This window comes from Ictalurus punctatus, chromosome 2 (assembly GCF_001660625.3).
Source record: "Ictalurus punctatus breed USDA103 chromosome 2, Coco_2.0, whole genome shotgun sequence".
Lineage (NCBI taxonomy): Eukaryota > Metazoa > Chordata > Actinopteri > Siluriformes > Ictaluridae > Ictalurus > Ictalurus punctatus.
This window is the reverse complement of record NC_030417.2, coordinates 24,432,270-24,456,215: the sequence shown is the minus strand read 5'-3', so window position 1 is coordinate 24,456,215 and position 23,946 is coordinate 24,432,270. Positions and strand designations below refer to the sequence as shown.

The following is a 23,946-nucleotide window of genomic DNA, read 5'->3' as shown; positions in this document are numbered from 1 at the left end:
GAACAGACAGCCCAAAGTGGTAGTGCAGTCCAGTAGATATTACAGTCTAATAAAGTACTTGAGCTAGTGAGCAAAGTGGTGTTGGGGTTTAGACTTCATATCTTAAAGTGGGCTGTTGTGAAAGATGACTGCCTGGGGGAGGAAGAAGAGAAGCTGGCAATATTGGCTCCAGTACATTTTCACAGACGGAAGGAAATATACTGTACTGATACTGAAGCCTTCAGGCTCCAGAAATTTCTCTGCTGCCAAATGTAAAGGCAATGCATTTGGGTATTCCTTAGGATGTGTTAGAGGTCTTAATACAGAGGAACAATAATATATATTACCTTGGAAATGTGTTTAGTTCATTAAATCGCATTTTATGCACTTGTGTACAGGTTTTTCAATGTTAGACGCATACACTATGGTGTGTTTATGAATCTGCATAAACCACTCCAGGCTTACAACTCATTCAGGAAAATTACATTTCATTCTGTATGCTGTCGATGAATGACTCAGTTCTGAATGCAGCACAGAGGTGTGCTGTAGAGAAAAGTACATCTCCCTTATGCACTAATTTTTTTGTGTCTTTGTCTGTGTCTCAATTTCAGTTTTTATTTTAAGATGCAGTGGGATATATTCCTCTGGGCTGCAGTGATAGACTAAGAATCCACATGGTGCAACCAAGTCTAATTCACACTACTGCTATTTGTGATGCATCAGTATCCGCATACCCTGCACATATCCTCCATAATAGTTAAGATCATCATCAAATCATCAAATATTCTCTCTCAACCAGGAAGAAAGTATGGATTTGATGACTATCTGAGTTTCCGTCCTGACAATACTTGTGCTCTTTCATTCTTCCCTTGTATGAACTGATCCAATACAACATTCAGACTAAGGTTAGAGTCTGTTTGAAATGCATACATCAGTAGATAGGTGAGTCTGTACATAATGTAGCCATGTATCTTGCTGCTTTGACAGGTCTTTCTGTCTGGCTATCTTGCTGCTACTGTTCTGCTCTGTGAATCACAGAAAACAGTATTGTGGGATTTTCCAGCAGAATGGGCTCAGTAATGCTTGAAAAGGGATCATTTTCTTCAAACGCTCTTAGCCGAGACTCATGCTTGGATGTGCTGAGACATATTCACAATGTAGAGACACATTTTCACTTAGGGAAACAAGGCTGCTTTTAGTCTTTAGTTGTTTCAAACATTATATGCATTTTTTTAAAAATGCATTAGGAAACAAATGGTCTATTGTATAAGATGCATGTTGAACAAAAAACAAGCAAATGATTAATTGTGGACAGATAGAAGTAACAATATAGATAACAAAGAATGCACACAAAATAATGTTGTCAAAAATATAGATTGAAACGGTTTCAATACTCATTTTCGTCAGTATCGATACACCGATACCAGCCGCGCTTTCTTTTTCGCTCTCTATTCTACTGACAGCGAGCTGACACACACCGCAGTGTCCACATAGACCACTTAGCATTACACAAGATGGCTCAGTAATCTGTTGTTGATAAATGTGTTGACCTTTTGTAATTCTCAAAGCTAAGCTAATCCCCCTCAGAGCTCAGAGTTTCAGTTGATAAGGAAATACTTTGACTATGGTCCAAAGTAAATTAACTTAGATATTGTTGTGCTTAAAGGAATAGTTCAACCAAAAATGAAAATTCTGTCATCATTTACTCACCCTCATGTCGTACCAATGAGGTCTGTCAGAGGCTTTTGAACAATTGCATTACCTCAAGATGTTTCATTAATGTAAAAAATATAGATCGTTGTCATGTTATAGCATGGTTAAATCTATCTCTTTTTTTAAACTGTAGATAAAAATCTACAATTTTATGCCCTTAATGTTGTGGCAGTTTTCCCCCTTGGTATCAAAAATGGTGTTGAATATCTATATTTGTCTAGGTATTGTATCACAGTTAGAAATTCCAGTATCATGAAAACACTAATACAAACTGAATATGTAAGTTCAAAATAGTGAAACTGAAACTAAATAGAATGTAATCACAGACTAATTAAGAAGGTTACCCAAGCATAAAGGATACCAGAATCTTAACCTGAATCTAAGGTGTCAAACTCATTATAGGCAACATGCCAAATAAGGGATGCAGGAAGGTGTTTTACATTGGGGGTGCTGGAATTTTATGCTGGAACAGCATATATGTGCCGTGAGCTATGTTGTCACCTGAATGATAGTCAAATAATGTTTATTTTAACAGAGAATGTGTGTTGTTTACAATAATTATACCACAGCCTGGTTGAACTCTTGAATCATAAGGTGTTGATTAATTTTCTATAACAACAAGTCTCTGAATATTTACAGCTGGTTTATATGCATAATAGGTTTATCGGTTAATAAGTTTAATAAGACACAAAAACGTAGCTTGTCATCTTACAGAGAAAATGGAAAGCATAAACTTTGTTCTGAAGAGTCAAGTCTGGCAGATGTTCTGTAACATTAAATACAACTGTAAACGTTTAAAAAGCTTCATGCATCATTCTTTAATAATTAAAACATAATAATAATTGTTTGAAAATTACAGTGGTAAAAGAGGAATAACCCCCCCATCTCCAACATAGAAACACAAAACTAATTTTGGTATAAAAATCCCAAATATTAAAGTTTGTTTAGCCTTTGTTTATTCTTTATTTATTTGTATATTTTTATTATTATTTTAGTGTGTGCAGCTGTAGTTGCAGTTAAAGGAATCCTGAAAGTCTGGGATGCTGCAATGCCCTCAGCACCCCTACTTCCCCTCTCCGTAAGCCACATTACACTTTGTCCAATGTCAAGTGGGCCAGATAATAAAACAAAGAATCAGTTTAGTAGACAATAATTATCAACACAAACAATTCCACTTGAGTTTATCTGAAAGATACATTCTTAATGCACAAATGGACTGAACATGACTGCACTTCATTACAAAAAAAAAAAAAAAAAAAAAAACCTAAAGTAAAACAACAAAATTATGGTTTTACCATACAGCCTTGCAGATGTTCACCCCTCCCATAACCCCCACTCCCTTCACCTTTTCTACATTTTGTAGTGTTACAACCCGGAATTGAAATGGATATAATTGGAATATTTGTCCCCAAAAAAAAAAATTATAGCTTGCTAATAAGGTATTACCATTAGCATATTTGGTGTGTAGCTGAGTTTATTGCACTACTTTGTCCTCTAGTGGAATAATGGGACAAGGACTTTTTTTTTCTCCTAGTCATTAACTGTGCACAAGACAACATCCATAGACCACCTGCTTGACACTCCTGATCTAATCTGTTGGGAGAACCAGAAAGTAACATAGAATTTGCATGGATTTGCATAGAACGAAGGTAATTGCTATAAACAATAACTACTATAAACAAGATACAAGGACATGTAAACACAACAAGTATAGATACTGTAAAGTGAACTAGAGTTTATCAAGATAAACATAATGTCATGGAATAGCGCAAGACGCTAGTTCAATACTATTGTTGTTGTTAGTTCAAACTTTGTTGTTGTGATTGTAGACAGTACTCTTTCTGTGGAAGTACAAAGAACGTATCAAGAACGTAATGTGGTATGACAGCTCTAACATATATGCAAAATGTGTTTCGTTTGAGCTGTCTGGTTATTGTTTTAACATGAAAAGCCTTAGACCAAGGTTAAAAACTAGTGTGTTTACAAGTGAGAATAATATAAACAAGAAATGACAAGACTAATTGCAGAAACTCAAACACACAGTCGAGACTAGCTAATTAACCAACATTCAAACAGCCAGAGATTAACATTGGGATATCCACAGAATATTTCAGACATCAGCAATAAACAGACTTTGATTTTGAATTTGCATGACAAGGAAGATGGTAGCACATAAGGGGTTACTGCATGAAGAACTTGAATGAACATGGGTTTTATAGCATCCTTAACTGGCTAAGTGTGAGCACTGGACATGGACTGCCAAGAACCAGGTATTGCTGCAGCATTCTGGGATCTGGAGTTTACAAAGGTCTTTTATCAATTGAAAAATGTTGCACTATTTACCACCCAAGCCTTCTCCTTCCATCATACTAGATGGCAGCCTGGGTCACACTACATTACATACTTTGACAATAATGGTAGCTGTGAATTATAGAGTCCATACTTTCCCAACAGTTGAGAATGACAACGCACTGTGATAAATGGGTCATGGGATGAACTACTGACACAAAGCAGGAGGAAAAACTGAAAACAATGTTCTGTAGAAAAATATATTATAGTTATAAAATTATTATAAAAGTATATTATATATCTGTGATATGTTGGGAAACCTTAATAGAAACTACAGCCACAGTTTTGTGCCCCATAGACATCAGTTGAAGTTTTATTTTCTGCCAGGCCTGTAATATCGCTAGTGTTGGTCTTTTTTTTGCCTCTGAGGTCATACTGGGATTTGTCTAGGGATAAGAATAATAAAAGGAGCAACTTTGTTTAAAAGGGCTTAACTTTCAAGGGCATTGACCCAATATAAATGTAAATGCCATCAGTGTTGGTGTTCCACAGTTTAGTCGTCCATTCATTTTAAAACCAATAAATGGATACAGTATCAAACCCGTACAAGTTCTGTTACTTGCCAGTTCCTCACAGTCTGCATTGTATATTTAAAAGGATCAGTCTGATAAGATTCCTCTATTAAATAAATGACATTTTCTGCTTTTAATGATGAATGCCTTTTCCCTTTTTGTCCATCTTTCCCAGGTGCTCATACACATGGGTTTTCTGACAGAGGAGTCTGGTGATGTGTTCAGTCCTAAGGTGTTAAAAGGAGGGCCGCTGGGTGAGATGGTGCAGTGGGCCGACATCCTCAGTGCACTTCATGTGCTGGGACACGACCTCAAGATCTCACTGTCAGTCAAAGAGCTGCATGGGTGAGTTTAATATATTATATCTGCATTATATCTGCAGCTACAAAGACACGGTTTGTGTAATTAATTTCTTTCAGTGCCATGGATAGCTCCCAAGGCCATACACATTTTTTGCTGACTCTATTGTACAGTTGAGCATTACATTAATTTATGTTTTCTTACTTCAACAGTCCATTCAGTTGACAAAAATCACCTTCAACACTGCAGCTGTAACATTTAAATGGCTCTTGTATGAACTTGGTGTTTGTTTCAGGTTCTTGCAATTTCTATACAAGAATCTATATAAGCATGTGACATGTATACACACAAACACAGACACGCAATTGCCCTTCTAGTACACAAATATTAATTCCTATATACAAATAGTAAAAAACAAGTACACCCCATGGAAATTGTTGGCTTTATATATATATATATATATATATATATATATATATATATATATATATATATATATATATATATATATATATATATATATATATATTTGGGCAAGCAAACATTTGATCCTCTTTGAAACAGTGCCAATTAATAAAGGTGATACACCCTATGAATTGACACATAAAATTGACATTTTGTAGTCATTGTCACATTTTAAATTAACAAAAAATACATATGGAATAAGTAAGTACACCCCTACATTTATCACAACTTCAAATCCATAAAATTAGAAACAGGTGTTCAAGATTGGGTGCCAGTGATTAGAACCTGCATATCTAGTGTCTGGTCTTCTCTTTGCTATTAAAGTGTGTGGTGTCATCATGACAAGAAATAAAGAGTTCTGTAAGGCATTCAGAAAAAGGATTGTGGATGTCTGAGTCTGGCAAGGGATTTATAATCATCTACAAATGACAAAGATTTCAAATTTATCCATTTGTCCCAGCAAATTCAGCCCAAGAGCAAGACCATCTGATGCAAAAAGAAGTCTCCACGAACCCAAAAATTTCACAGGATCTGCTAGTAAGTCTTGCAGGTGTTGGTAACAAAGTGCATGCTTCTACAATCAAAAAGAGATTGCACAAATTTGAGCCGCATCGGAGGTGTGCCAGGAAAAAGCCTTTGCTGTTTAAAAAGAATATTAAACAAGACTACAGTTTGCCAATGAGCATATAGGCAAAGATCAAGCCTTTTGGAATAATGTGCTCAGTACATATGAATCAAAGATTGAGATCGTTGGCTACAGTAACAGCAGACATGTTTGGCGCTGAATAAAGACAGATTTTCAGGTGAAGCACCTCATACAAACTGTGATGCACGGTGGTAGTAATGTTTTGGTTTGGGGTTGCTTCATTACAGCCCGGATTTGAATCCCATTGATATGTTGTGGGGGGATTTGAAACTAGCAGTTTCTTGCAACTGAAAGAATATTGCATGGAGGAATGGTCAAAAATTCCAGCAAGCTGATGTACGAGAGTGGTGGACAGTTATTCAAAATGCCTACAAGAAGTTATTTTTGCTAAAGGGGGCGATACTAGCTTCTGAGGCCAAGGGTGTACTTACTTGTTCCATAGAAAATATAAACATCTATTGATAGTTCTGTTGAATACATTATTGAAAATGCTAATTTTCCTTGTGGTTTTGTTCAAGTCCATTAACTTTATTAAATGTTTGCTTGTCCAAATATGTGAAAAAGCCAACAATTTCCATGGGGTGTACTTTTTTTTTTACATGATTGTAGGAGCTATTTTATTTTCTGTGTAGTCTGCTCTTCTTGAAAACAGCTATTAACTTAAAGTAAAAGCTTGAAGCACACAGGGGCATGATCTGGGCTGGTATGTTTAAAGCTTATTAGAATTACTCCTAAATATAGTCTTGGGAGTCTACTTAAGAGCAGAAAATTTCTTAGTTAAAACATTTTTATACAAATTCTCAAAGCAATTTTTAACTAGGAGTAGAAGTTAATCCAAGAGTAAATCTTGAAGTATGACAGTTGCATCGCCTTCAATCAATCAACCATACATTCTACTGTTTATATCAGTATTGTTTTTGCAATGAGCACTTGAGGATTCACTGGCTGAAATTGTTTATCAGTCACTCCTATCACAGGTTATAGAGATGGCCTGAGACCCAGCACTTCTTAAATTGTAACAGCATATATGGGGTAAATCCAAGAGACATCCATCTAAAGTGTCACATTGTACAGCACCAATGGGATGTGTAAAATAGAAATGCTATAAAAAACTAACACTAAAACAACAAAAATGGTAAAACAAACAAAAAGGCAAGCAGCGTCTATCAAACACACCAGTGTTCAACCAGAACTTATCGAGAATCTCACTTTAAAAAGTATCCTTATTTCTTCTGTTTTTGTGTATATCTCACATTAATTGTTTCCAAAATTAAAACAAAATCTAAGATAAAACAAAGTCAACATGAGTAAACTGATGATAATGATAACGATATATATATTGAAGCAAAATAAAGTTATCCAATACCAACTGGGCCTGTGTGAAAATGTATTTGTCTCTGTAGTTACTAATTCCCCAAATCTGTTAAACTACATTCATAATGGGGTTCAGCTGGACTATTCACAATCAGGCCTGATTACTGCAAACCCTGTTCAATCAAATCAACACTTAAATAGAACTTTTTCTACAGCATTAAGTTGGTTAAAAGGTCTTACCCAGTAAATTCCAGAAATTATGAGGAAGAAGGTGATTGAAATACATCAGTCTGGGAAGGGTTACAAAGCTATTTCAAAGGCTCTCCAAAAATAAAACACACAGTGAAAGCCATTATGTCCAAATGTAAAATCTTGGCAAAGTAGTGAACTTTTCCAGAAGTGACCAACCTTCCAAAATTCCTCCAAGAGTACAGGAAATAATCATCCAGGAAGTCACAAAAGACCCAATGACAACATCAAAGGAACTATAGGCCTCTCTTGCATCAATAAAGGTCACTACTCATGTCTCCACTATCAGAAAGACACTGGGCAAAAATGGCATCCAACCACTGCTAATCCAGAAGAACATTAAGGCTCATCTGAATTTTGCCAAAACACACCTTGATGATCCTCAAACCTTTTGGGATAATGTTCTGTGGATTAATGAGTCGAAAGTGGAACAGTTTGGAAGACAGGGACCCTGTTACATCTGGCATAAACCAAACACAGAATTCCATAAAAAAGAACATCATTCCTACGGTCAAGCATGATGGTGTGAAGTGTTATGGTGTGGGGATACTTTGCTGCATCCTGGGCAACTTGTAGTAACTGAGGAAAACATGAATTCTGCTCTCCACCAGAAAATCCTAAAGGAGAATGTCCGGTCTTCAGTCCATAAATTGAAACTCAACACAGCTGGATTATGCAGCATGGCAATGATCCAAAGAATAGGAGTAAATCCTAGTACTAGAAATAAGTGAAAGACTGATCTAACGGAAGCATTTGGTTGCAATTATTGAGGCCATAGGTGGCACAACCAGATTTAAAATAATTTTTTTAATTGGTGAAATATACGCAAAAACAAAAGAAATCAAATACTTTTTCACAGCACTGTAATTTAAGGCAGTGATAGCCTAATTTATGTTGAGTGTTTAATCCACATATACAGTATGATGTCTTTTTCTCTTGATATCAAATAAACAGAGCAGCCACATGATACATTCAAAATGGCTATGTCTCAATCAGCTGTTAATGTGATATTTCTTATAGCTGGAGATATTTGATTACTAATTAAATTTGTGATCTGATTGTGATCTGCATTACTGATCAGTTGCATGTTGGCCCTGGTCTCACATCCTTCTTCATTTAATGTTTTTCTTTTATTTTCACCAAGCAGTCACAAAAAATATCAAATTTATTCTTTGTTGGTCAAAAGCTGTAGAAAAACATCTTTTATGTCTCTTCCTCTTTGAGCCAGTTCATTTCAAATTTCTTGACCATGAAAAGTTTAACAATCTTTCTTTCTTTCTTTCCTTTCACAATTTTTGTACAATCAATATTTATTTTAGAAATTATCAGGAACACTACAGTAGATATCTTAATTAGAGAATACAATAAGTTTCATGCAGAAGCAAATAACATATCTCAATGCCCTTTTCTAAGTGGCAGGAGAAAGATGGATTTTTAATTTTTATGACCTCATCTCTTTAAATTGGTTTGTCAAATAATGACACTGTATACCCATACATCCCAGTATAAAGATTATTAAGCAACAAGAGACTTTCTTAAGCTCTCCATTCCTTCCTAATCCATGACCTAACATCTGCACTCTATGCTCAACAATAAATCATTGTGTAGATTAGCGCTGTAGGTTAACATTAGTATCTCTTTTTATCTTACCACATAAGAACACTATAATCTCAGAAAAGCATCTTAGCATCATTCTGTATGTGTTCAGGTTGACACACTGTCCTTTCTTTTAAAGCTACAGCTACATTCAGATCTCTATCTCCTCTCTGGTTGTCTCTGTGTCCTTCTACTGGTACGAAATTCTGTGCACTTTTTACCAATATTCCTAGCTGTTTTATCACTTTTGTAAGGAGCAGCAAGGTGTTACGTTTTCTATAAAAATACATAAAACCCAACATGTTTTAAACATGTCTTCTATAGCTGAAGTTCACTCTACTGCTTCCTATGAGAAACCCCAAATCTATTCGCTTTTTCTTACTCATTTGTGTAAACTGTACACTATCGGTCCCCGTGCAGAGTCTGAAGATGACTCAGAGCTTGAGCAGCTCTGAAAAGCACAGCGTGACAGCACTGATGGTGTTACTCTAATCTGAAAGACTTTCAGTTATTAAATGCTCGCCTGCTGGTAGTGGGTGGTGTGCGTGCGTGTTTGTGTTTGTATGTGGGCATGGATGCATATACTGTTTGTGTGTGTTTGGATTTGTATGGGATTTCAACGTTTATCAAAATACTATTATGTGTTACACGATGTGTTATTTTCCCACACAATGTGCGTACATGTGGAAAACTGATGGTACTGTTAATGCTGTACATAAACTTAACAGCAATGTAAGTGATGTCTAAATTATACAGTGTTAAGCAAGTTAAAGAGAGGGGGTTGGGAGGGGGTGATAGAGCTACAGTACTGTCCAAAAGTCATATGTACGTAAATGCTATAAAGCAAAGATGCCTTCAAAAATAATTAAATTAAGCAGTCCTACATAATATTAATATTATCAAAGTGCACAGAACTTGGTACCAGTAGAAGGACACAGAGACAATCAGAGAGGAGATAGAGATCTGAATGTATACCTGTAGCTTTAAAAGAAAGGACAGTGTGTCAACCTGAACACATATAGAATGAAGCTAAGATGCAGCAATGCTTTTCTGAGATTATATTTTTGTAATGTGGTAAGATAAGAAAGAGATACTAATGTACCTCTGTACAACCTGTACAATGTACAATCTGTACAATGTACAACCTACAGAGCTAATCTACACAATGATATATATAAAACAGTTGTAAGCAGTAATAAACTATGCTCAATAAAACTTGGCAGCAAATTTCCTTTTATAGTTGGGTCCATAAGTATTTGGACAGGGACACAATTTTCTTAATTTTGCCCCTGTGCACCACCACAATGGAGCAATCAAGATGCGATTGAAGTGTAGACTTTCAGCTTTAATTCAAGCAAGAATTACAGCCATTTTTTACATAGTCCCTCCATTTTCTCAGGCTCAAAAGTAATTGGACAAACCATTGTGATTATAAATATAACAGTTTTTGAAATAATTATATAATATATATTATATAATATAATGATATTATATGAAAAAAATATACATATGGACAACACTGTAAAACTGAACAAAGTACACCAAACATTGACTTTGTTTAGTCAATATTTGACTCTTAGTCAGAATAACTACAATGGATAGGACAATAGAAATTATACAGACAGAATATCACTAAATATTTTTTAATCTCAAATAAAATTTTCAATTTCATTTATAAGAATGTAATTGATGAAGAATGGATTTATAAGTAAACAGACACCAGCACAGGGTTTTTTTTACACTAAAAGAAAGATGCTCAATCTTTCTTTAAAAACACCATAAACATTAATAAAAGATTCCTGTACTTACCTGAAGACAAACCCCAGAGATACATTTCCCACGTTATTGACTGAAAGACTAAGAAGAGTCTTCTTAGTCAGCTATTCTGAGGCTTACTTATCCTGTAACAGCAATTAACACAAACAAGCCCCAGCCTGCACGCCATTAGAGTCAAATATAAACACATAAATTACATTATCACACAAAGCGAAAACAAATATTTGGCCCAGTAAAACTAAGAAGCTTATATTCAATGTAAGTTATAGTTAGAAAGGAGACACTACCAATTCAAACTTAACCCTTTAAATGACCCTTTAATTCCAACTTTACATTCATCACTCTTATAACTACAGACATTTTACTATTAGTTTCACAATTACTGAAATTTATGGTAATTAAGAAATAATTTGCCTTTGAGGAATAACTAGGATGCTTAAACATTTAAGAGGTTAATAAAAGAGATATAATATATGCATTGGAAAATAAGCTTCCTACTGTAGCATCTTTTTATTTTTACTTTCGCTTTTCAGCGAACTCATTGAAAGACACGTGCACACCCACGGCTCTGTGTTGGTTGTGTGTGTGTGTCTCTCGCTCTCTCGCTCTCTCTCTCTCTCTCTCTCTCTCTAGCTTGTTACAGGCTGCTGAAAGCACAAACAGACACGCATAAGTAAACTATGGTAAAGTCAGGTAGCCAGATTTGTAGTCAGTTGTTCCAATAAGCACTTAAAATGAAATGAAAGCACTTAAAATACAGTCCAAAGATGGGGGTAAAGGAGAAGTTAATAAATTTTTTGATTATGTCATAGTAGAACTTCAGGCAGAACAAGAAAAAATTAACCCATTATCGTGTGTACTGTTTCTCCAACAAATGCCATTAAGTCAATACAGAGTCGACACAGAAAATGTCTTGAGACCTCTGTCACTATTTTCAAAAAACAGCTAAAAACCCACCTCTTCCGTGAGCACTTAACTAACCCCTAAAATGCCAACCCCCACATTATTAAAAAAAAATAAAAAATTACTCTGTCTCTTACAGCTCTTCTCTGCGCACTTTGCTTCTCTAGAACTCAATTAGAAATCTTGTATGTTATCACTATTTGTATTGTTCTCCGGTTGTTATATCGCTTTGCCTGTATTTCCTCACTTGTAAGTTGCTTTCGGGTAAAAGCATCTGCTAAATAAATATATGAAAATATAATGAGACCGGACTCAAGTCCGGTCTTGGCCCTACTGGCTGGACGTACAAGCTCAAATTAATGTGACCTCACAGCCAACTGTAGCTAGTATTTCCATGTTTGTATTGCCAATTCACCTTGTCTTTAAAGCTATCTTGAACTGAGTGCTGTCTATCTATTGATATATTGATAAACTTTTTGTCAATAATAGTGGGCAAAATCTGTTTACTTTCACAAGAAGAGGCCATTTGATTCTTATTGCAACCAACCAACCAACCACAGAAATTCTTGCAACAAATACTTCTTTACATTTCACTAACTGCGTCAAAAAAACTTCTTTTTTTTCAAAGTTTGAATACTATGAAGTATACAGGGACAATATGTGGCTTTGAAGTTATTTTCCATCCGTATGGATAACTAATCAGATTTCCACCTTCAAGATTCTTAAGCTTGTGATCAGTTAAATACACAAAAGATGCAAAAGCTTTTGTCAGAGTGCCTGTAGTCAAGGTAAGGTAGAGAGAGAGAGAACGAAAGAGAGAGAGAAGACAATTGGCACTTGAATTGTCTTTTAAGAGATTCAACTTCATATTAAATGGAGCCAGGGGATCATTGAGGAGAACAGGCACAAAGTACAAATTTACTATCAGGGATCTTCCTCTCAAAATTTCACACTAATGATTCATCATTGGGGATGGGGATTATGGTGGCTTAGTGGTTAGCACGTTTGCCTTGTTCTCCGGTTTCCTCCCCCAGTCCAAAGACGTGCTGTAGACAGTTTGGCATGTCTAAATTGCCTGTTGTGTGTGAATGTGTGTTTGTGAATGTGTGTGCGATTGTGCCCTGCGATGGGTTGGCACCTCATCCATGGTGTCCCAAACCTTGTGCCCCGAGTTCCCTGGGATAGGCTCCAGGCTCCCTTCGACCCTCTATAGGATAAGCGGTACAGAAAATGGATGGGTGGACTCATCATCAGCAGAATAGAAAGTGTTTGGGTCCACAGTGCCTCTCTGCACTTATTTCTTCCATAGCTATTTATTTTCTCTCTATTGGACTCTCATCCTCCTTTCATATCCAGAGGTGAGACAGAGAGCAGGAGGGACTCGAGGAAAGATGAACCCTTAAAGGCTTTGCCTATTGAGACAGAAAATCATGGAAAGAACAGCTTCAAAACACTGCCAGCAAGCCTGTGAGCTCTGTAAGCGTTTGAGTTATTAAATGCTCCCCTGCTGGCAGAGAGTGGTGTTTGTGAGTGTGTGCCTTTTATAGTCGTGTGTGTTTATTTTCGTGGCGGACTTCAATGTTCGTCAAAATACTGCCATGTGTTACATGAAGTGACACACTCTTGCACATTGGCCACATGTTGAAAAGCTGTGGGAGTTGTTAATTTACTGATAAAATGGAAAGTGATATGTCCATTGAGAAAAGATTCTTTGATGTTGCAAGATGCCGGGAGATAGACAGACAGACAGACAGACAGACAGAGAGAGAGAGAGAGAGAGAGAGAGAGAGAGAGAGGTGAAGTTTGAGTTGATATGTATGATGGCTAATACACAAGATTGGAAAGCATGTAGATGACACCGTAGAGTCTGTCTTTTTGATGCATATAAGGCAGAATCAGGCTAATTATTATCATGAATTTATTTATACGAAAGTTAAACATTAAAGTAAAACATTAAAACTGTGACTTGCTAAAGTCTTTTGTAAAAAGAAAAAAAAAACATCACCTTCATAACATCTGACATTTTATTTGAAGGAAGAAATATGCAAGCTAATTTACTAAAAGGGTCTACTGAAAATTGCATATCACAAACATCCGTATTTATTATTTGCCATAATCAATATGCGATTTTTGGTATTTCTACCTAAAAGTACAAAATACTGGGCAGTATTTTGCAGAAAGGTTTTGCTCTCTCGGTGTGATTTACTCCAACCTGAAAGTATCAATGATTGTGCACACAAATGATTACAACCAAAAGGCATTTTATATTTTAAAAAAGCACCTATTATGCTTTTTCAGATATTACCTTTCCTATAGTGTGTTATGGAGCTGTTTGTGAATGTAAAAAGTCTGCAAAGTTACAAAAATCAAAATGCACGACTCCCAAAAGAAGGAACCGATTCTGAACAGCTGAAATGAGTTGTTAGTAATTCCAGACTTATTTCCTGTACTAATCTAGGTGTCATGTATCAGAGAAGGAACTCTGAAATTCAGTTCCCAGCAGCCACTACACTGTACTCATCAGCCACATGATCACCTGCACCTGAATCACTTTCTGGTTAACGAGCACTCGTGTATATAGCCATAGTTTTCACTGCTTTCTTTGTCTCACGTTTGTTTTACAATACCTTTGTCTCTGCTGCAGTGTTTTGTCTTAGTGTCTTGTGTATTTTGTTTGTTTCTTTATTAAATGTTTGAAATTCTGCACCTGTATCCGTCTCCACCTTTGAAACGTTACACTAGGTAGGTTTGTAACAAAACAAAAAAAAAATGCCTCTAGTCCTCATTGGCTGCTTGCGAAAAACATGTACTTTGACCCTCCCTCAAACACTACACTACAGTGGTTGCGTCCTGAAAGAGTTCGGTTCATGTCTAGAAGACATTTCTTTTCTGCACTGCAAAAGCAAAACCACTTTGCATGGACTCCCAAAGGATGAGGATGTAAAGAGTCAGTGGTTAGAATTCATTTTAAAATGATGCCACAGCAGTTCAACTCTGACTTTCGTTTGTGTTCCCGTCATTTCACTGATGACTGCTTCTCAAATCTATCTGAAGTCAACGTGGGAATCGATTATTCACAAAAGATGGGGGACATTTTTAAGTTTTTCTTATTTTGTACACACTTGTTTTTAAATTGTTGTGGGAATGATCTCAGCTCAGCACACAACTCATCCATCTGGATATGTTAACTGACCTCCCAGCCTACCGAGACTAAACAGAGACTAGAATTTTTTTTTTTTAAAATGAAAAATTTCTTTCGAATGACATGTTCATAAAATAGTCAGTTGAAAATAACTTTGAGTTAGCAAAACTCTCTTTTTAAAGAGAGTTGCACAAAAAATAGCACATGCTTTTCCTGGAAAGTAATTAAAGTGAAGAATTAATATTAGTCCTGATAACCAGATTAGGTGGTTCAGTACAGTAATCTCTACTGCAATTGTGCAAACCCTTTTGTTAAACTTCCTTGTATTTAGTATGACATATAATATGTCTATTGCCTGACTCATGTAAGTTAGTTATATTGTATTTGAAATGCCTGACAGCACGTCAGCCCACACATCCTCTCTGCGACAGATCTAAAGCTCATGGATGTGTCTGAGACAGCAAACCAGCAAACTGATGCTGTCTGTTTGTCTGTTTCTTCTCCCCATTGGGTTCTCATCCTCCACCCACAGCCAGAGGACATGAGAAGGAGAAACAGAGGCATTTTGAAAACGTATGTTATTTCAACTATTACAGATTTTCAGTAACTGCAGTGTCTGAACACACAGCCACATTTTAAAATGTGTCAATCTAAGCTTGTGCTGCTAGGATCTATGTTCCATGGCAGACTATATATCCTTAGGCCTTTTTTAGGGAGACTTTTTCATGCTGACACAGTCTCAAAAGAAATGAACAAAGAAAAAACCAAGAGCTAATATCATGCACGACTGTGTTCCGAGAGTGTTTATATTTATCCATCAGAAGGGTGTTAAAGGCAACGGGTGTTACAGAGTCATCAAAAGCAGTGTTGTCACCTCATGAATATGACCTCACATGCGTAGCATATAAAACAGCATGCTGTGTCACTTGTTTGCTCTCTCATTGGTGATACATTAAAAGATTTATTATTAATTTTGTTATTGTTAAATTTGTACTATTAAAGGAATGGGCATTGATGCACACCTTGAATAACCGTAAGTTTAGCTATTCTTGCTATTGTTAATAGTGTCTATAGAAGAGGCACATGGTCTTTTGTTTGTATCATCTACATTTATCTCACCTGGCTGACGCTTCTATACAAAGCTTAGACGGGATGCAGTTGAATGTTAAGCTTCTTGCTCAGGGCCGAACAGTGGCAGCTTGGTGGTGCAGGGATTTTAACTCACACACACATTTTAACTTTGTAGATTTTAACTAACTGTATATATGTATATGTATTTATTTATTTTAAAATAAAATAATAGAACAGTAAGACAACTAGAAAATTGCAAACATATATATATATATATATATATATATATATATATATATATATATATATATATATATATATATACACACACACACACATATACTTTATACTCTAAAAATATGATATTATATTTAGTATATAGATAGATAGATAGATAGAATAATAATAAAAATAAAAATAAAAACCTCAGTAGGTTTCCACACACCACTACTTATCAACTGGGAAAGATTGTCTACCAGCATGACCAGCTCAGTCTATGTTAGGCAGCTGTTAACTCGTCAGACCAAGCTAGATTTTTTTGACCAGGGATGGCAGGGCTAGAGCAAGAGGAAGGAAAAATATCAAATAAATTTAGAAAAAGTACACACTTCCAGAAAACTTTCTGAGCTGGATTATGTTCTGATACCCTGCATAACACCTATTTGTTGGGAGAATTGCAGAAATTAAGATCTAACAGTAGCTCTTTCGTTACTCACTCTCTTTGAATTCTTGTCTTCGAGTAGTTCTAGTCTTGTATTAATTGAGCACACTTTTAAATGCAATAGTCTTTTATTATCTATTACATCATTCTTCAAGTGGAAAACTATTTGACATCATTGAAATTGGTTGTGGAATTGTGAGCTGAGCGAGACACCTCTTCTGTGATCCACTACTGGAGAACAAGCACAATATTTGCTTTGACAAATGAAATAAATTGTTTGAAGTTTTATGAGACCTTGCCAAATCATTCCAGCAGGCTATCATTCAGAAAGTTATTTTATAATTGGTGATGTAAAGATCCTCTAGAGTAAAAATACATCTGGACAGTTATTTGAGCTGCAGCTCCTCTTCGTTTTTTTCCTTATCTACTGGAAAGTCACAATGGGATATTGAAAGTTCAGTGAGAAGTGGTTGCATATCTGCTTTAGTCAGTTAGCAGCTACTAAATACAAGGTCGTCCGAGCTAATCGCTCAAATGATAATGAACCTTTGACACACATGCAGCTGAAGCTTCTCTATAAATGTGCTTTAGGGAATTACAAACTGTTCCTTCAACATTCTTTAGCTGTGTCTTAACCAGGCTGGAATCTATTAACATAGACCCAAACATTTTGGTGTGCCAAGACTCAAGGAACATTAGTAATAACACAGGTTCGGATATAACACGAGATAAATGAAAAACATTTTGCCGTGCATTAGCAGAGTTTTGACATGGTTTTAACAATACATTCAGCTGGTGTTCTGTTCAGTCTAGTCATATTAGAGTTGTTGGGGTTTTTTTTTTCTTTTCCCAAAATGCAGCATAATCGCAACGTAATTGAAGATCATACTTCTAGATTTTGTTGACAACCACCCACTGGTACAGGAGGGCAAAAATGCAGGGACTAAAGCCCTTCATGGCATCTGTGCATGTGTTTGTGTAAACCCCTTTATTTTGGTGATTTCAGACTGACTTCACAAAAATGAATCTCTCTCTCTCTCTCACTATCTCGCTCTCTCGTTCTCTCATTCAGCTGGTGTCCTTTTCCTTAGGGAAACTATGGCACAGTGTATGAATAGAGCTAATAAGTCACCTTTTAACAGACCAAGATATAACAACCTAAGGTCTGGCTCAGTGCCCGTACATCCATTAAACACACACACACACACACACACACACACACACACACACACACGCACACACACAGAGATACATATATGTATGGAAACAATATTGAAAAGTCTGCTCCTATTACTGTGAATAGAGTTCTTTCTGTTGTGGTGGAGCTCTGTACTTTCTAGCACTTTGGGCTGGATTTACCAAGACACAATTCAACTGAGCTACTTGGAACAATCAATGGATATATCTGTAGTGTGTGTGTGTGTGTGTGTGTGTGTGTGTGTGTGTGAGAGACAGAGAGAGAGATACTTCCTTGTGCAACAGCATAGCTCATTCTCTTCTCAGCATGAGGTTGATCCTCAATCTACATCTGAAAATAGCCAGCAGCCCTCGACTACAACTTGCTCGCACTTGCTGCTTGTAAATTCTAGGATGTGCTGCAAGTCAGCCTTTAGTGAACTCACACACGTCCTCCCAGTAGAATTTTCCACCCCAGATCTTGTTCTATTACAGTGTTCTGTCAATGTGTATTTTTCAGATTTATCCTGGTATAGCAGCGCATTTTATGCAAATTCAAATTCTCCGAATGTATCCTGGGATTAGTATACATCTCATTAAAGCCACCAGGCAGCCACAGCAGTTTTGGGAATGTGTAAACATTTCTAGCTAAGTGCTGCACTGTGCTTCTCATTATCACACATTTCATTCTCTCTGTGTGAAATGGCACGCTTACAATCAAATATCTATTAATTATCATACATTAGAAAAAACTCTGCCTCTGTATTCAGCTCACATACATTCTAGGATTCAGCAGATTATTAATTGAACAGATCATGATCAGGGCTGACATGGAGAACATGCATAATGTAGAGCATATGGTTATACAGGGTATCCCAAAATTCTCCATACATAGGGGGACTATGTTTGCCAGCACCAAATCGGTTTGCCTTCGTCAGTGGATGTTCATGGACGTCCACATCTCAGTTGGTCCACAACACTTCCAGGCTTTTTTAATTTGTTATGAAGTTTGGCAACAGTGTGTGACGTGCAGGCCATGTTTCTCGTTAAAGTCCATCACAAGAAGAATGATTCTTCTTTTGTCAATTCTTAAAGGCTATCTGAAAATATATCTATAAACTAAGTATGAAAAATCTGATCTAAGCTCCTTTATCCTTTTTTTTCTTCATCTGAAAGCCTTGTGAAAAGTTTTTTCTTTGTAAAGGTAAACACTAATTTTCTTTCATCTGGAAGAAATGTTGCCCTTACTTCTACGTTATTAACAATCTCTTGCAGTGCCGCTCAACTGACACGCTGCTGACTGGGAAAGAGAGTAAAGAACGGTCCAATCACATGAGGTTAAAACATACAAAAACAGTGTTGATTCGCTAGCAACAAAAGTGGGCGTGCCTGGGGCACAATGAGCTGTGCCCCGAGGACAATCTAAAGCAAGCCAATTAGAGAGCAGCTTCAAGTCACCTGCTTTTCAAAGGTTTACGGACATATATATATATATATATATATATATATATATATATATATATATATATATATATATATATACATACTCATTTGGCCAGCACCCTTCACACAGATATAAACTAAATACAATGTTAATTTTTTTTTTTTTTTTTAAATAAATGCTAACATGACTACGAGGCGAATAGTCTCTCAGATGGCCACCATTAAATGATCCTGTGTGTGAATATAGGACATTTATGCAGTAACATATCTGTCTGGGGAATAAAGAAAACTATTTTCCAGCCTGTGTTGGTTTAGTCATTTTATACAAATAGTCATTGTAACTATTTAATAGTGCTGACAGATGAAAATGCAAAGCGCTGAAAAACCCGCAAAGCTGGCATTAGAACAGGATAAATTAGAATGACGAATAAGTAAAAGGTCAGCCATTTTAGAACAAGGCCCCCATCCAAGTATCTTACTCATGGTATGTTTGTGTAGTGTTTTGTGTTGTAATGCGTACATACAGTAATTTTTATCAGGCTGATTTAATATCTGATTTAATATGCATAACCCATTAAACCTTGACTAATCATTCTTCTTAAACTATATAATTCAGTACCTGCTATGAATTAATCAATGACTGTTGGAAACCAGCAAAAACAGTATGTACTGTAACAATATGTCAAGAGTGATTGTGAGTGTTGGGAGTTTAAGGTGTTAATTTTATTTAGTCAGGCAGTACTTATGTGAAAGTATGTGAAGATGAAAGACCAGAATTCATTAGATGCTCAGCCACCTCCTTCACACATGCACATATATATATATATATATATATATATATATATATATATATACATATATATATATATATATAAATTTAAGAAGACATTTTGCTAAAAAGTGGAACTTTCCCCTGTGTATGAAGACTTTTGGAACACCCTATATATACCCTGCTGGTTTGTCGTCTCATTAGAAGTCGATCGTGTATGTCTATTATAAATTCTCAGCTTTGTTTCACAGTGTCTTGTTACCTAGTTTGGTCATTTCCTGGTTTTTGGACCGTCAGTTTTTTCCTGATTTATAAATATGGATTATCCTTTTGAAGCTGCCTACTTGTGCTCTGGCCCCTGCTATAGACTTTGACAATGATAAAACACACATTGAGTTTTTGTACTTGCGTCTTGTTTTCTATAGCCACACAGTACACCAATTTCCCACAGTTATCAGGTATAAATAATTACAAACAGCAAGCTGAAATGAGCCATAAACGCAACAGCATAGTCCGAGTCTCAGGAAGAGTATCTATTGCTTTTCCTTTTATTTACTGCAGTAGAAGGAGAAGGATATATGTGGGCACCATCATGCATGAATCCCCAAAGAGTGATCAGTATTCATTTCAGGAGCAACTCAGTACTGGATTATGTATTTTCTCTGGTACCATCTGCCTCTGCTCAGAATTATGAGAAAACAAACAAGAGCCAAAATTGGTCTCTCTCTCTCTCTCTCTCTCTCTCTCTCTCTCTCTCTCTCACTCTCCATAGGACATAGCCAAAGTCCTTTTACTGTCAGATGAAAAAGAGAATTACATCACTGCTAATGTGTGTGTGTGTGTGTGTGTTTTGATGGATAGAGCTTTATCATGCACTGACAGGTTGCTTGCTTATAGTCATACTGCAGCGTGGGTAATTGGAAGAATCTGAACAGTTCCTAGTGGTCTCCTTTTGTTGGGCCGGTCACAGTCAGTAAATGCAATAATTGTTTAAATGGATTCTGTCAACTGATGTTGCAGTGTGGTTGAATAATGTTACTTCCAGTCTCAGTTCTTCGCACATGCATGCACATGCTCCCACTCTGTACATTTTTGAGGGAAAAAAATTCCAAGGCATCAGATCTACCATGGAACACTGTAGACAATAATCAACAAGTGGAGAAAATATGGCACAACAGTGACACTACTAAGAAAAGGACATCCCTCTAAAATTGCTGAGAAGATCAGGAGAAAACTGGTCAAGGACACTGCCAAGAGGCATACAGCAACATTAAAATAAAAATTTGCAGCAATTTCTGGCAAGTTCTGGTTGTTCCCTATTCGTGACAATCTCTCAAATTCAACAACGACCCAAAGAAAACCTCCAGATCAACAAAGGAATGTCTTTACCAAAACAACATCAAGGTTTAGCAGTCCAGATCTAAATCCAATCAAAAATCTATGGGGTGATCTGAAACGGGCTGTGCACAGGGTATGCCCAGCCAATTTTACATAGTTAGAATGCTTATGCTGGGAAAAAAGTCAAGATGTGCCAAACTGACTGACTCTTACCACAAAAGATTGAATGCCGTGATAAAAGCGTGCTTCAACAAAGTACTATATTAGGTTGTGGGTGTGCACACCTATGCAACCAGGTTATTGTACATTTTAATTTATACTGTAATGTTTGTATTTAATTTATACCTTAATTTATAGGTTTCAATTTCACAATAAAGGTAGAAGAGCTTGTGACATGATTCATCTTGGTTTAATTTTTTTACAACACAAAAACCTGCCATTATAAACGGTTTGTGTAGACTTTTTATATCCACTATATAACGTGTATTATTATTATTATTATTATTATTATTATTATTATTATTATTATTTTGGAACAGTACAAAGTTCTTCTTTCTATCTGCATTAGTGCCTGCAGACAGATTGCCTGTCTGTGTGCCTTGGTGCTTTCAAGAGACTACACATTCATAACTATATTAAACATCCACTGAGAGTGGCATGACAAAAGAGCTCTTCCAGTGGCTCCATGCTCTTTTTGATTTGGATTTTGCTGTGTTAGTGCATGTGCACATACTATTTGCACTTTGCTAATGGCCTGCTTTACCTCCACTACAAAGACTGTAATAGATCTGTTTATCAGGACTTTTTGTGGGCTATTTATCAGCTCTCTTTTGGTTCCATAAGCACACACTTAGCACTTCTTTTATAAGACGTGCTTTTTTTTAATTAAACTTTTTCTCCCAGGTTTCTTGGTGTTCCCCCAGGAAGAGGTAGTTGCCCATTGCGAGGACCTTTGCCCTTTGACCTCATCTACACCGATTACCATGGACTGCAGCAGATGAAGCAACACATGGGGCTCTCCCTCAAAAAGCACAGGTTAGTGTGTGTGTGTGTGTGTGTGTGTGTGTGTGTGTGTCTGTTATATCTATGCTATTAATCACCCTTCATGTTTAGATGATTCCTCTCTTGCGCTAATGATTGGTTTTGCTATGCTTTGAGATATCATGTGTCAAGTAATTTCATGTAAGTAATGATCTACAGTCAGACCATCTCTGAGCAAAAGAATAATGATATAGTGTTCACTCTTAAAAGACCTTTTAGTTTTTGGATAGATGTTAGGGTCAGTAGCTTCCTAAAATGCTTCTTTTCGGAACGCTTTATCATAGGGAATTACTATGGGGAACAGTGGGGGAACTTTTAAGGTCTGTATTTTCTTTTTCCTTTCTTTTTTTTTTGAGAATGTAGGTCATTTCCCTCAGTAGTACAGAAGTAATCTCTCACACAAAACTTTTAAGTGAAATAATCAGGCAAAATCAGCAAAAATGACAAGTCATTTACCTTGTTGAAAGTAAATGAGAACTGAACATTTAACATGTAAAAGTATCACTAAAATGTTACTAAATGCTGTAGACACCACATTCGTATTGGCAGCCACCATAACTTTTTTCATTAACTCGGAATGTCACAACTCAAAGAAAAATTTGAGTTCCCAAGTTGTAATTACAACATTGAGGTGACATTCACAATGTGCATTTACCTCATTTACAATATTTCCAACAGGACTTGAAGGCAGGATAAACTGAGACGTATTTTAGGTGAGTGTGAGTAGTGAGCTGGTGAACTTGTGTAGGTTGACAAAGAAGGGGGCGTGGCAGTCTGCGGATCCTGGGAGATGGAAACCCAGAAGATGTGACACAATCTAGTTAGGCTCATGTATATTTTAATTAAATGTTTAATGGGAATGAATTAATAATAAAGGTAATAAAAACGTATTGCACAGCTAATACACTCAGAGAAACACAGACACAGTGTCATTGATGCAAATCACCATGGTATATACATGACCCCCGACTGTCCCTATGCTCTCGAACACTGTCCCCACCCCATCATCCCATATTTCTACATCATCCCCAACTTCCCTCACATGGCCTAACACCACCCCATTACTGTATATACAGGTACAGCATCCACTCAGCATCCACTTTAATACAAACACCTATACAGATCAAGAGCTTCAGTTAATGTTCACACCAAACATCAGAATCTCTGTGATTTTAACCACGGCATGGTTGTTGGCACCAGATGGGCTGGTTTGAGTATTTCCGAAATTGCTGATATCCTGCGATTTTCACACACAACAGTCTCTAGAGTTTACACATGATGGTGCAAAAAAAACAAACTAAAAAAACATTTAGTGAGCAACTGTTCTGTGGGTGGAAACAACTTGTTGATCAGAGAGGTCAGATGAAAATGACCAGATTGGTTCAAGCTGCCAGGAAGGATATAGTAACTCATGTAATCACTCTTTATAACCATGGTGAGGAGAAAAGCATCTCATCATTCATAACACATCAAACCTTGAAGTGGATGGGATGCAACAGTAGA

General features: G+C 36.4%; 1 protein-coding gene across 1 annotated transcript in view; it reads left to right on the top strand.

Annotated features, from left to right (window-relative positions):
* The window catches only part of LOC108274344 (alpha-1,6-mannosylglycoprotein 6-beta-N-acetylglucosaminyltransferase B), a 104,546-nt gene that overhangs the window by 50,197 nt on the left and 30,403 nt on the right, over window positions 1-23,946 (top strand). The window contains exons 8-9 of the mRNA XM_053674242.1: window positions 4,729-4,898; window positions 22,306-22,437. Of these exons, the coding sequence (XP_053530217.1) occupies window positions 4,729-4,898; window positions 22,306-22,437 (302 nt within the window). The remainder of the gene's footprint in view (window positions 1-4,728; window positions 4,899-22,305; window positions 22,438-23,946) is intronic.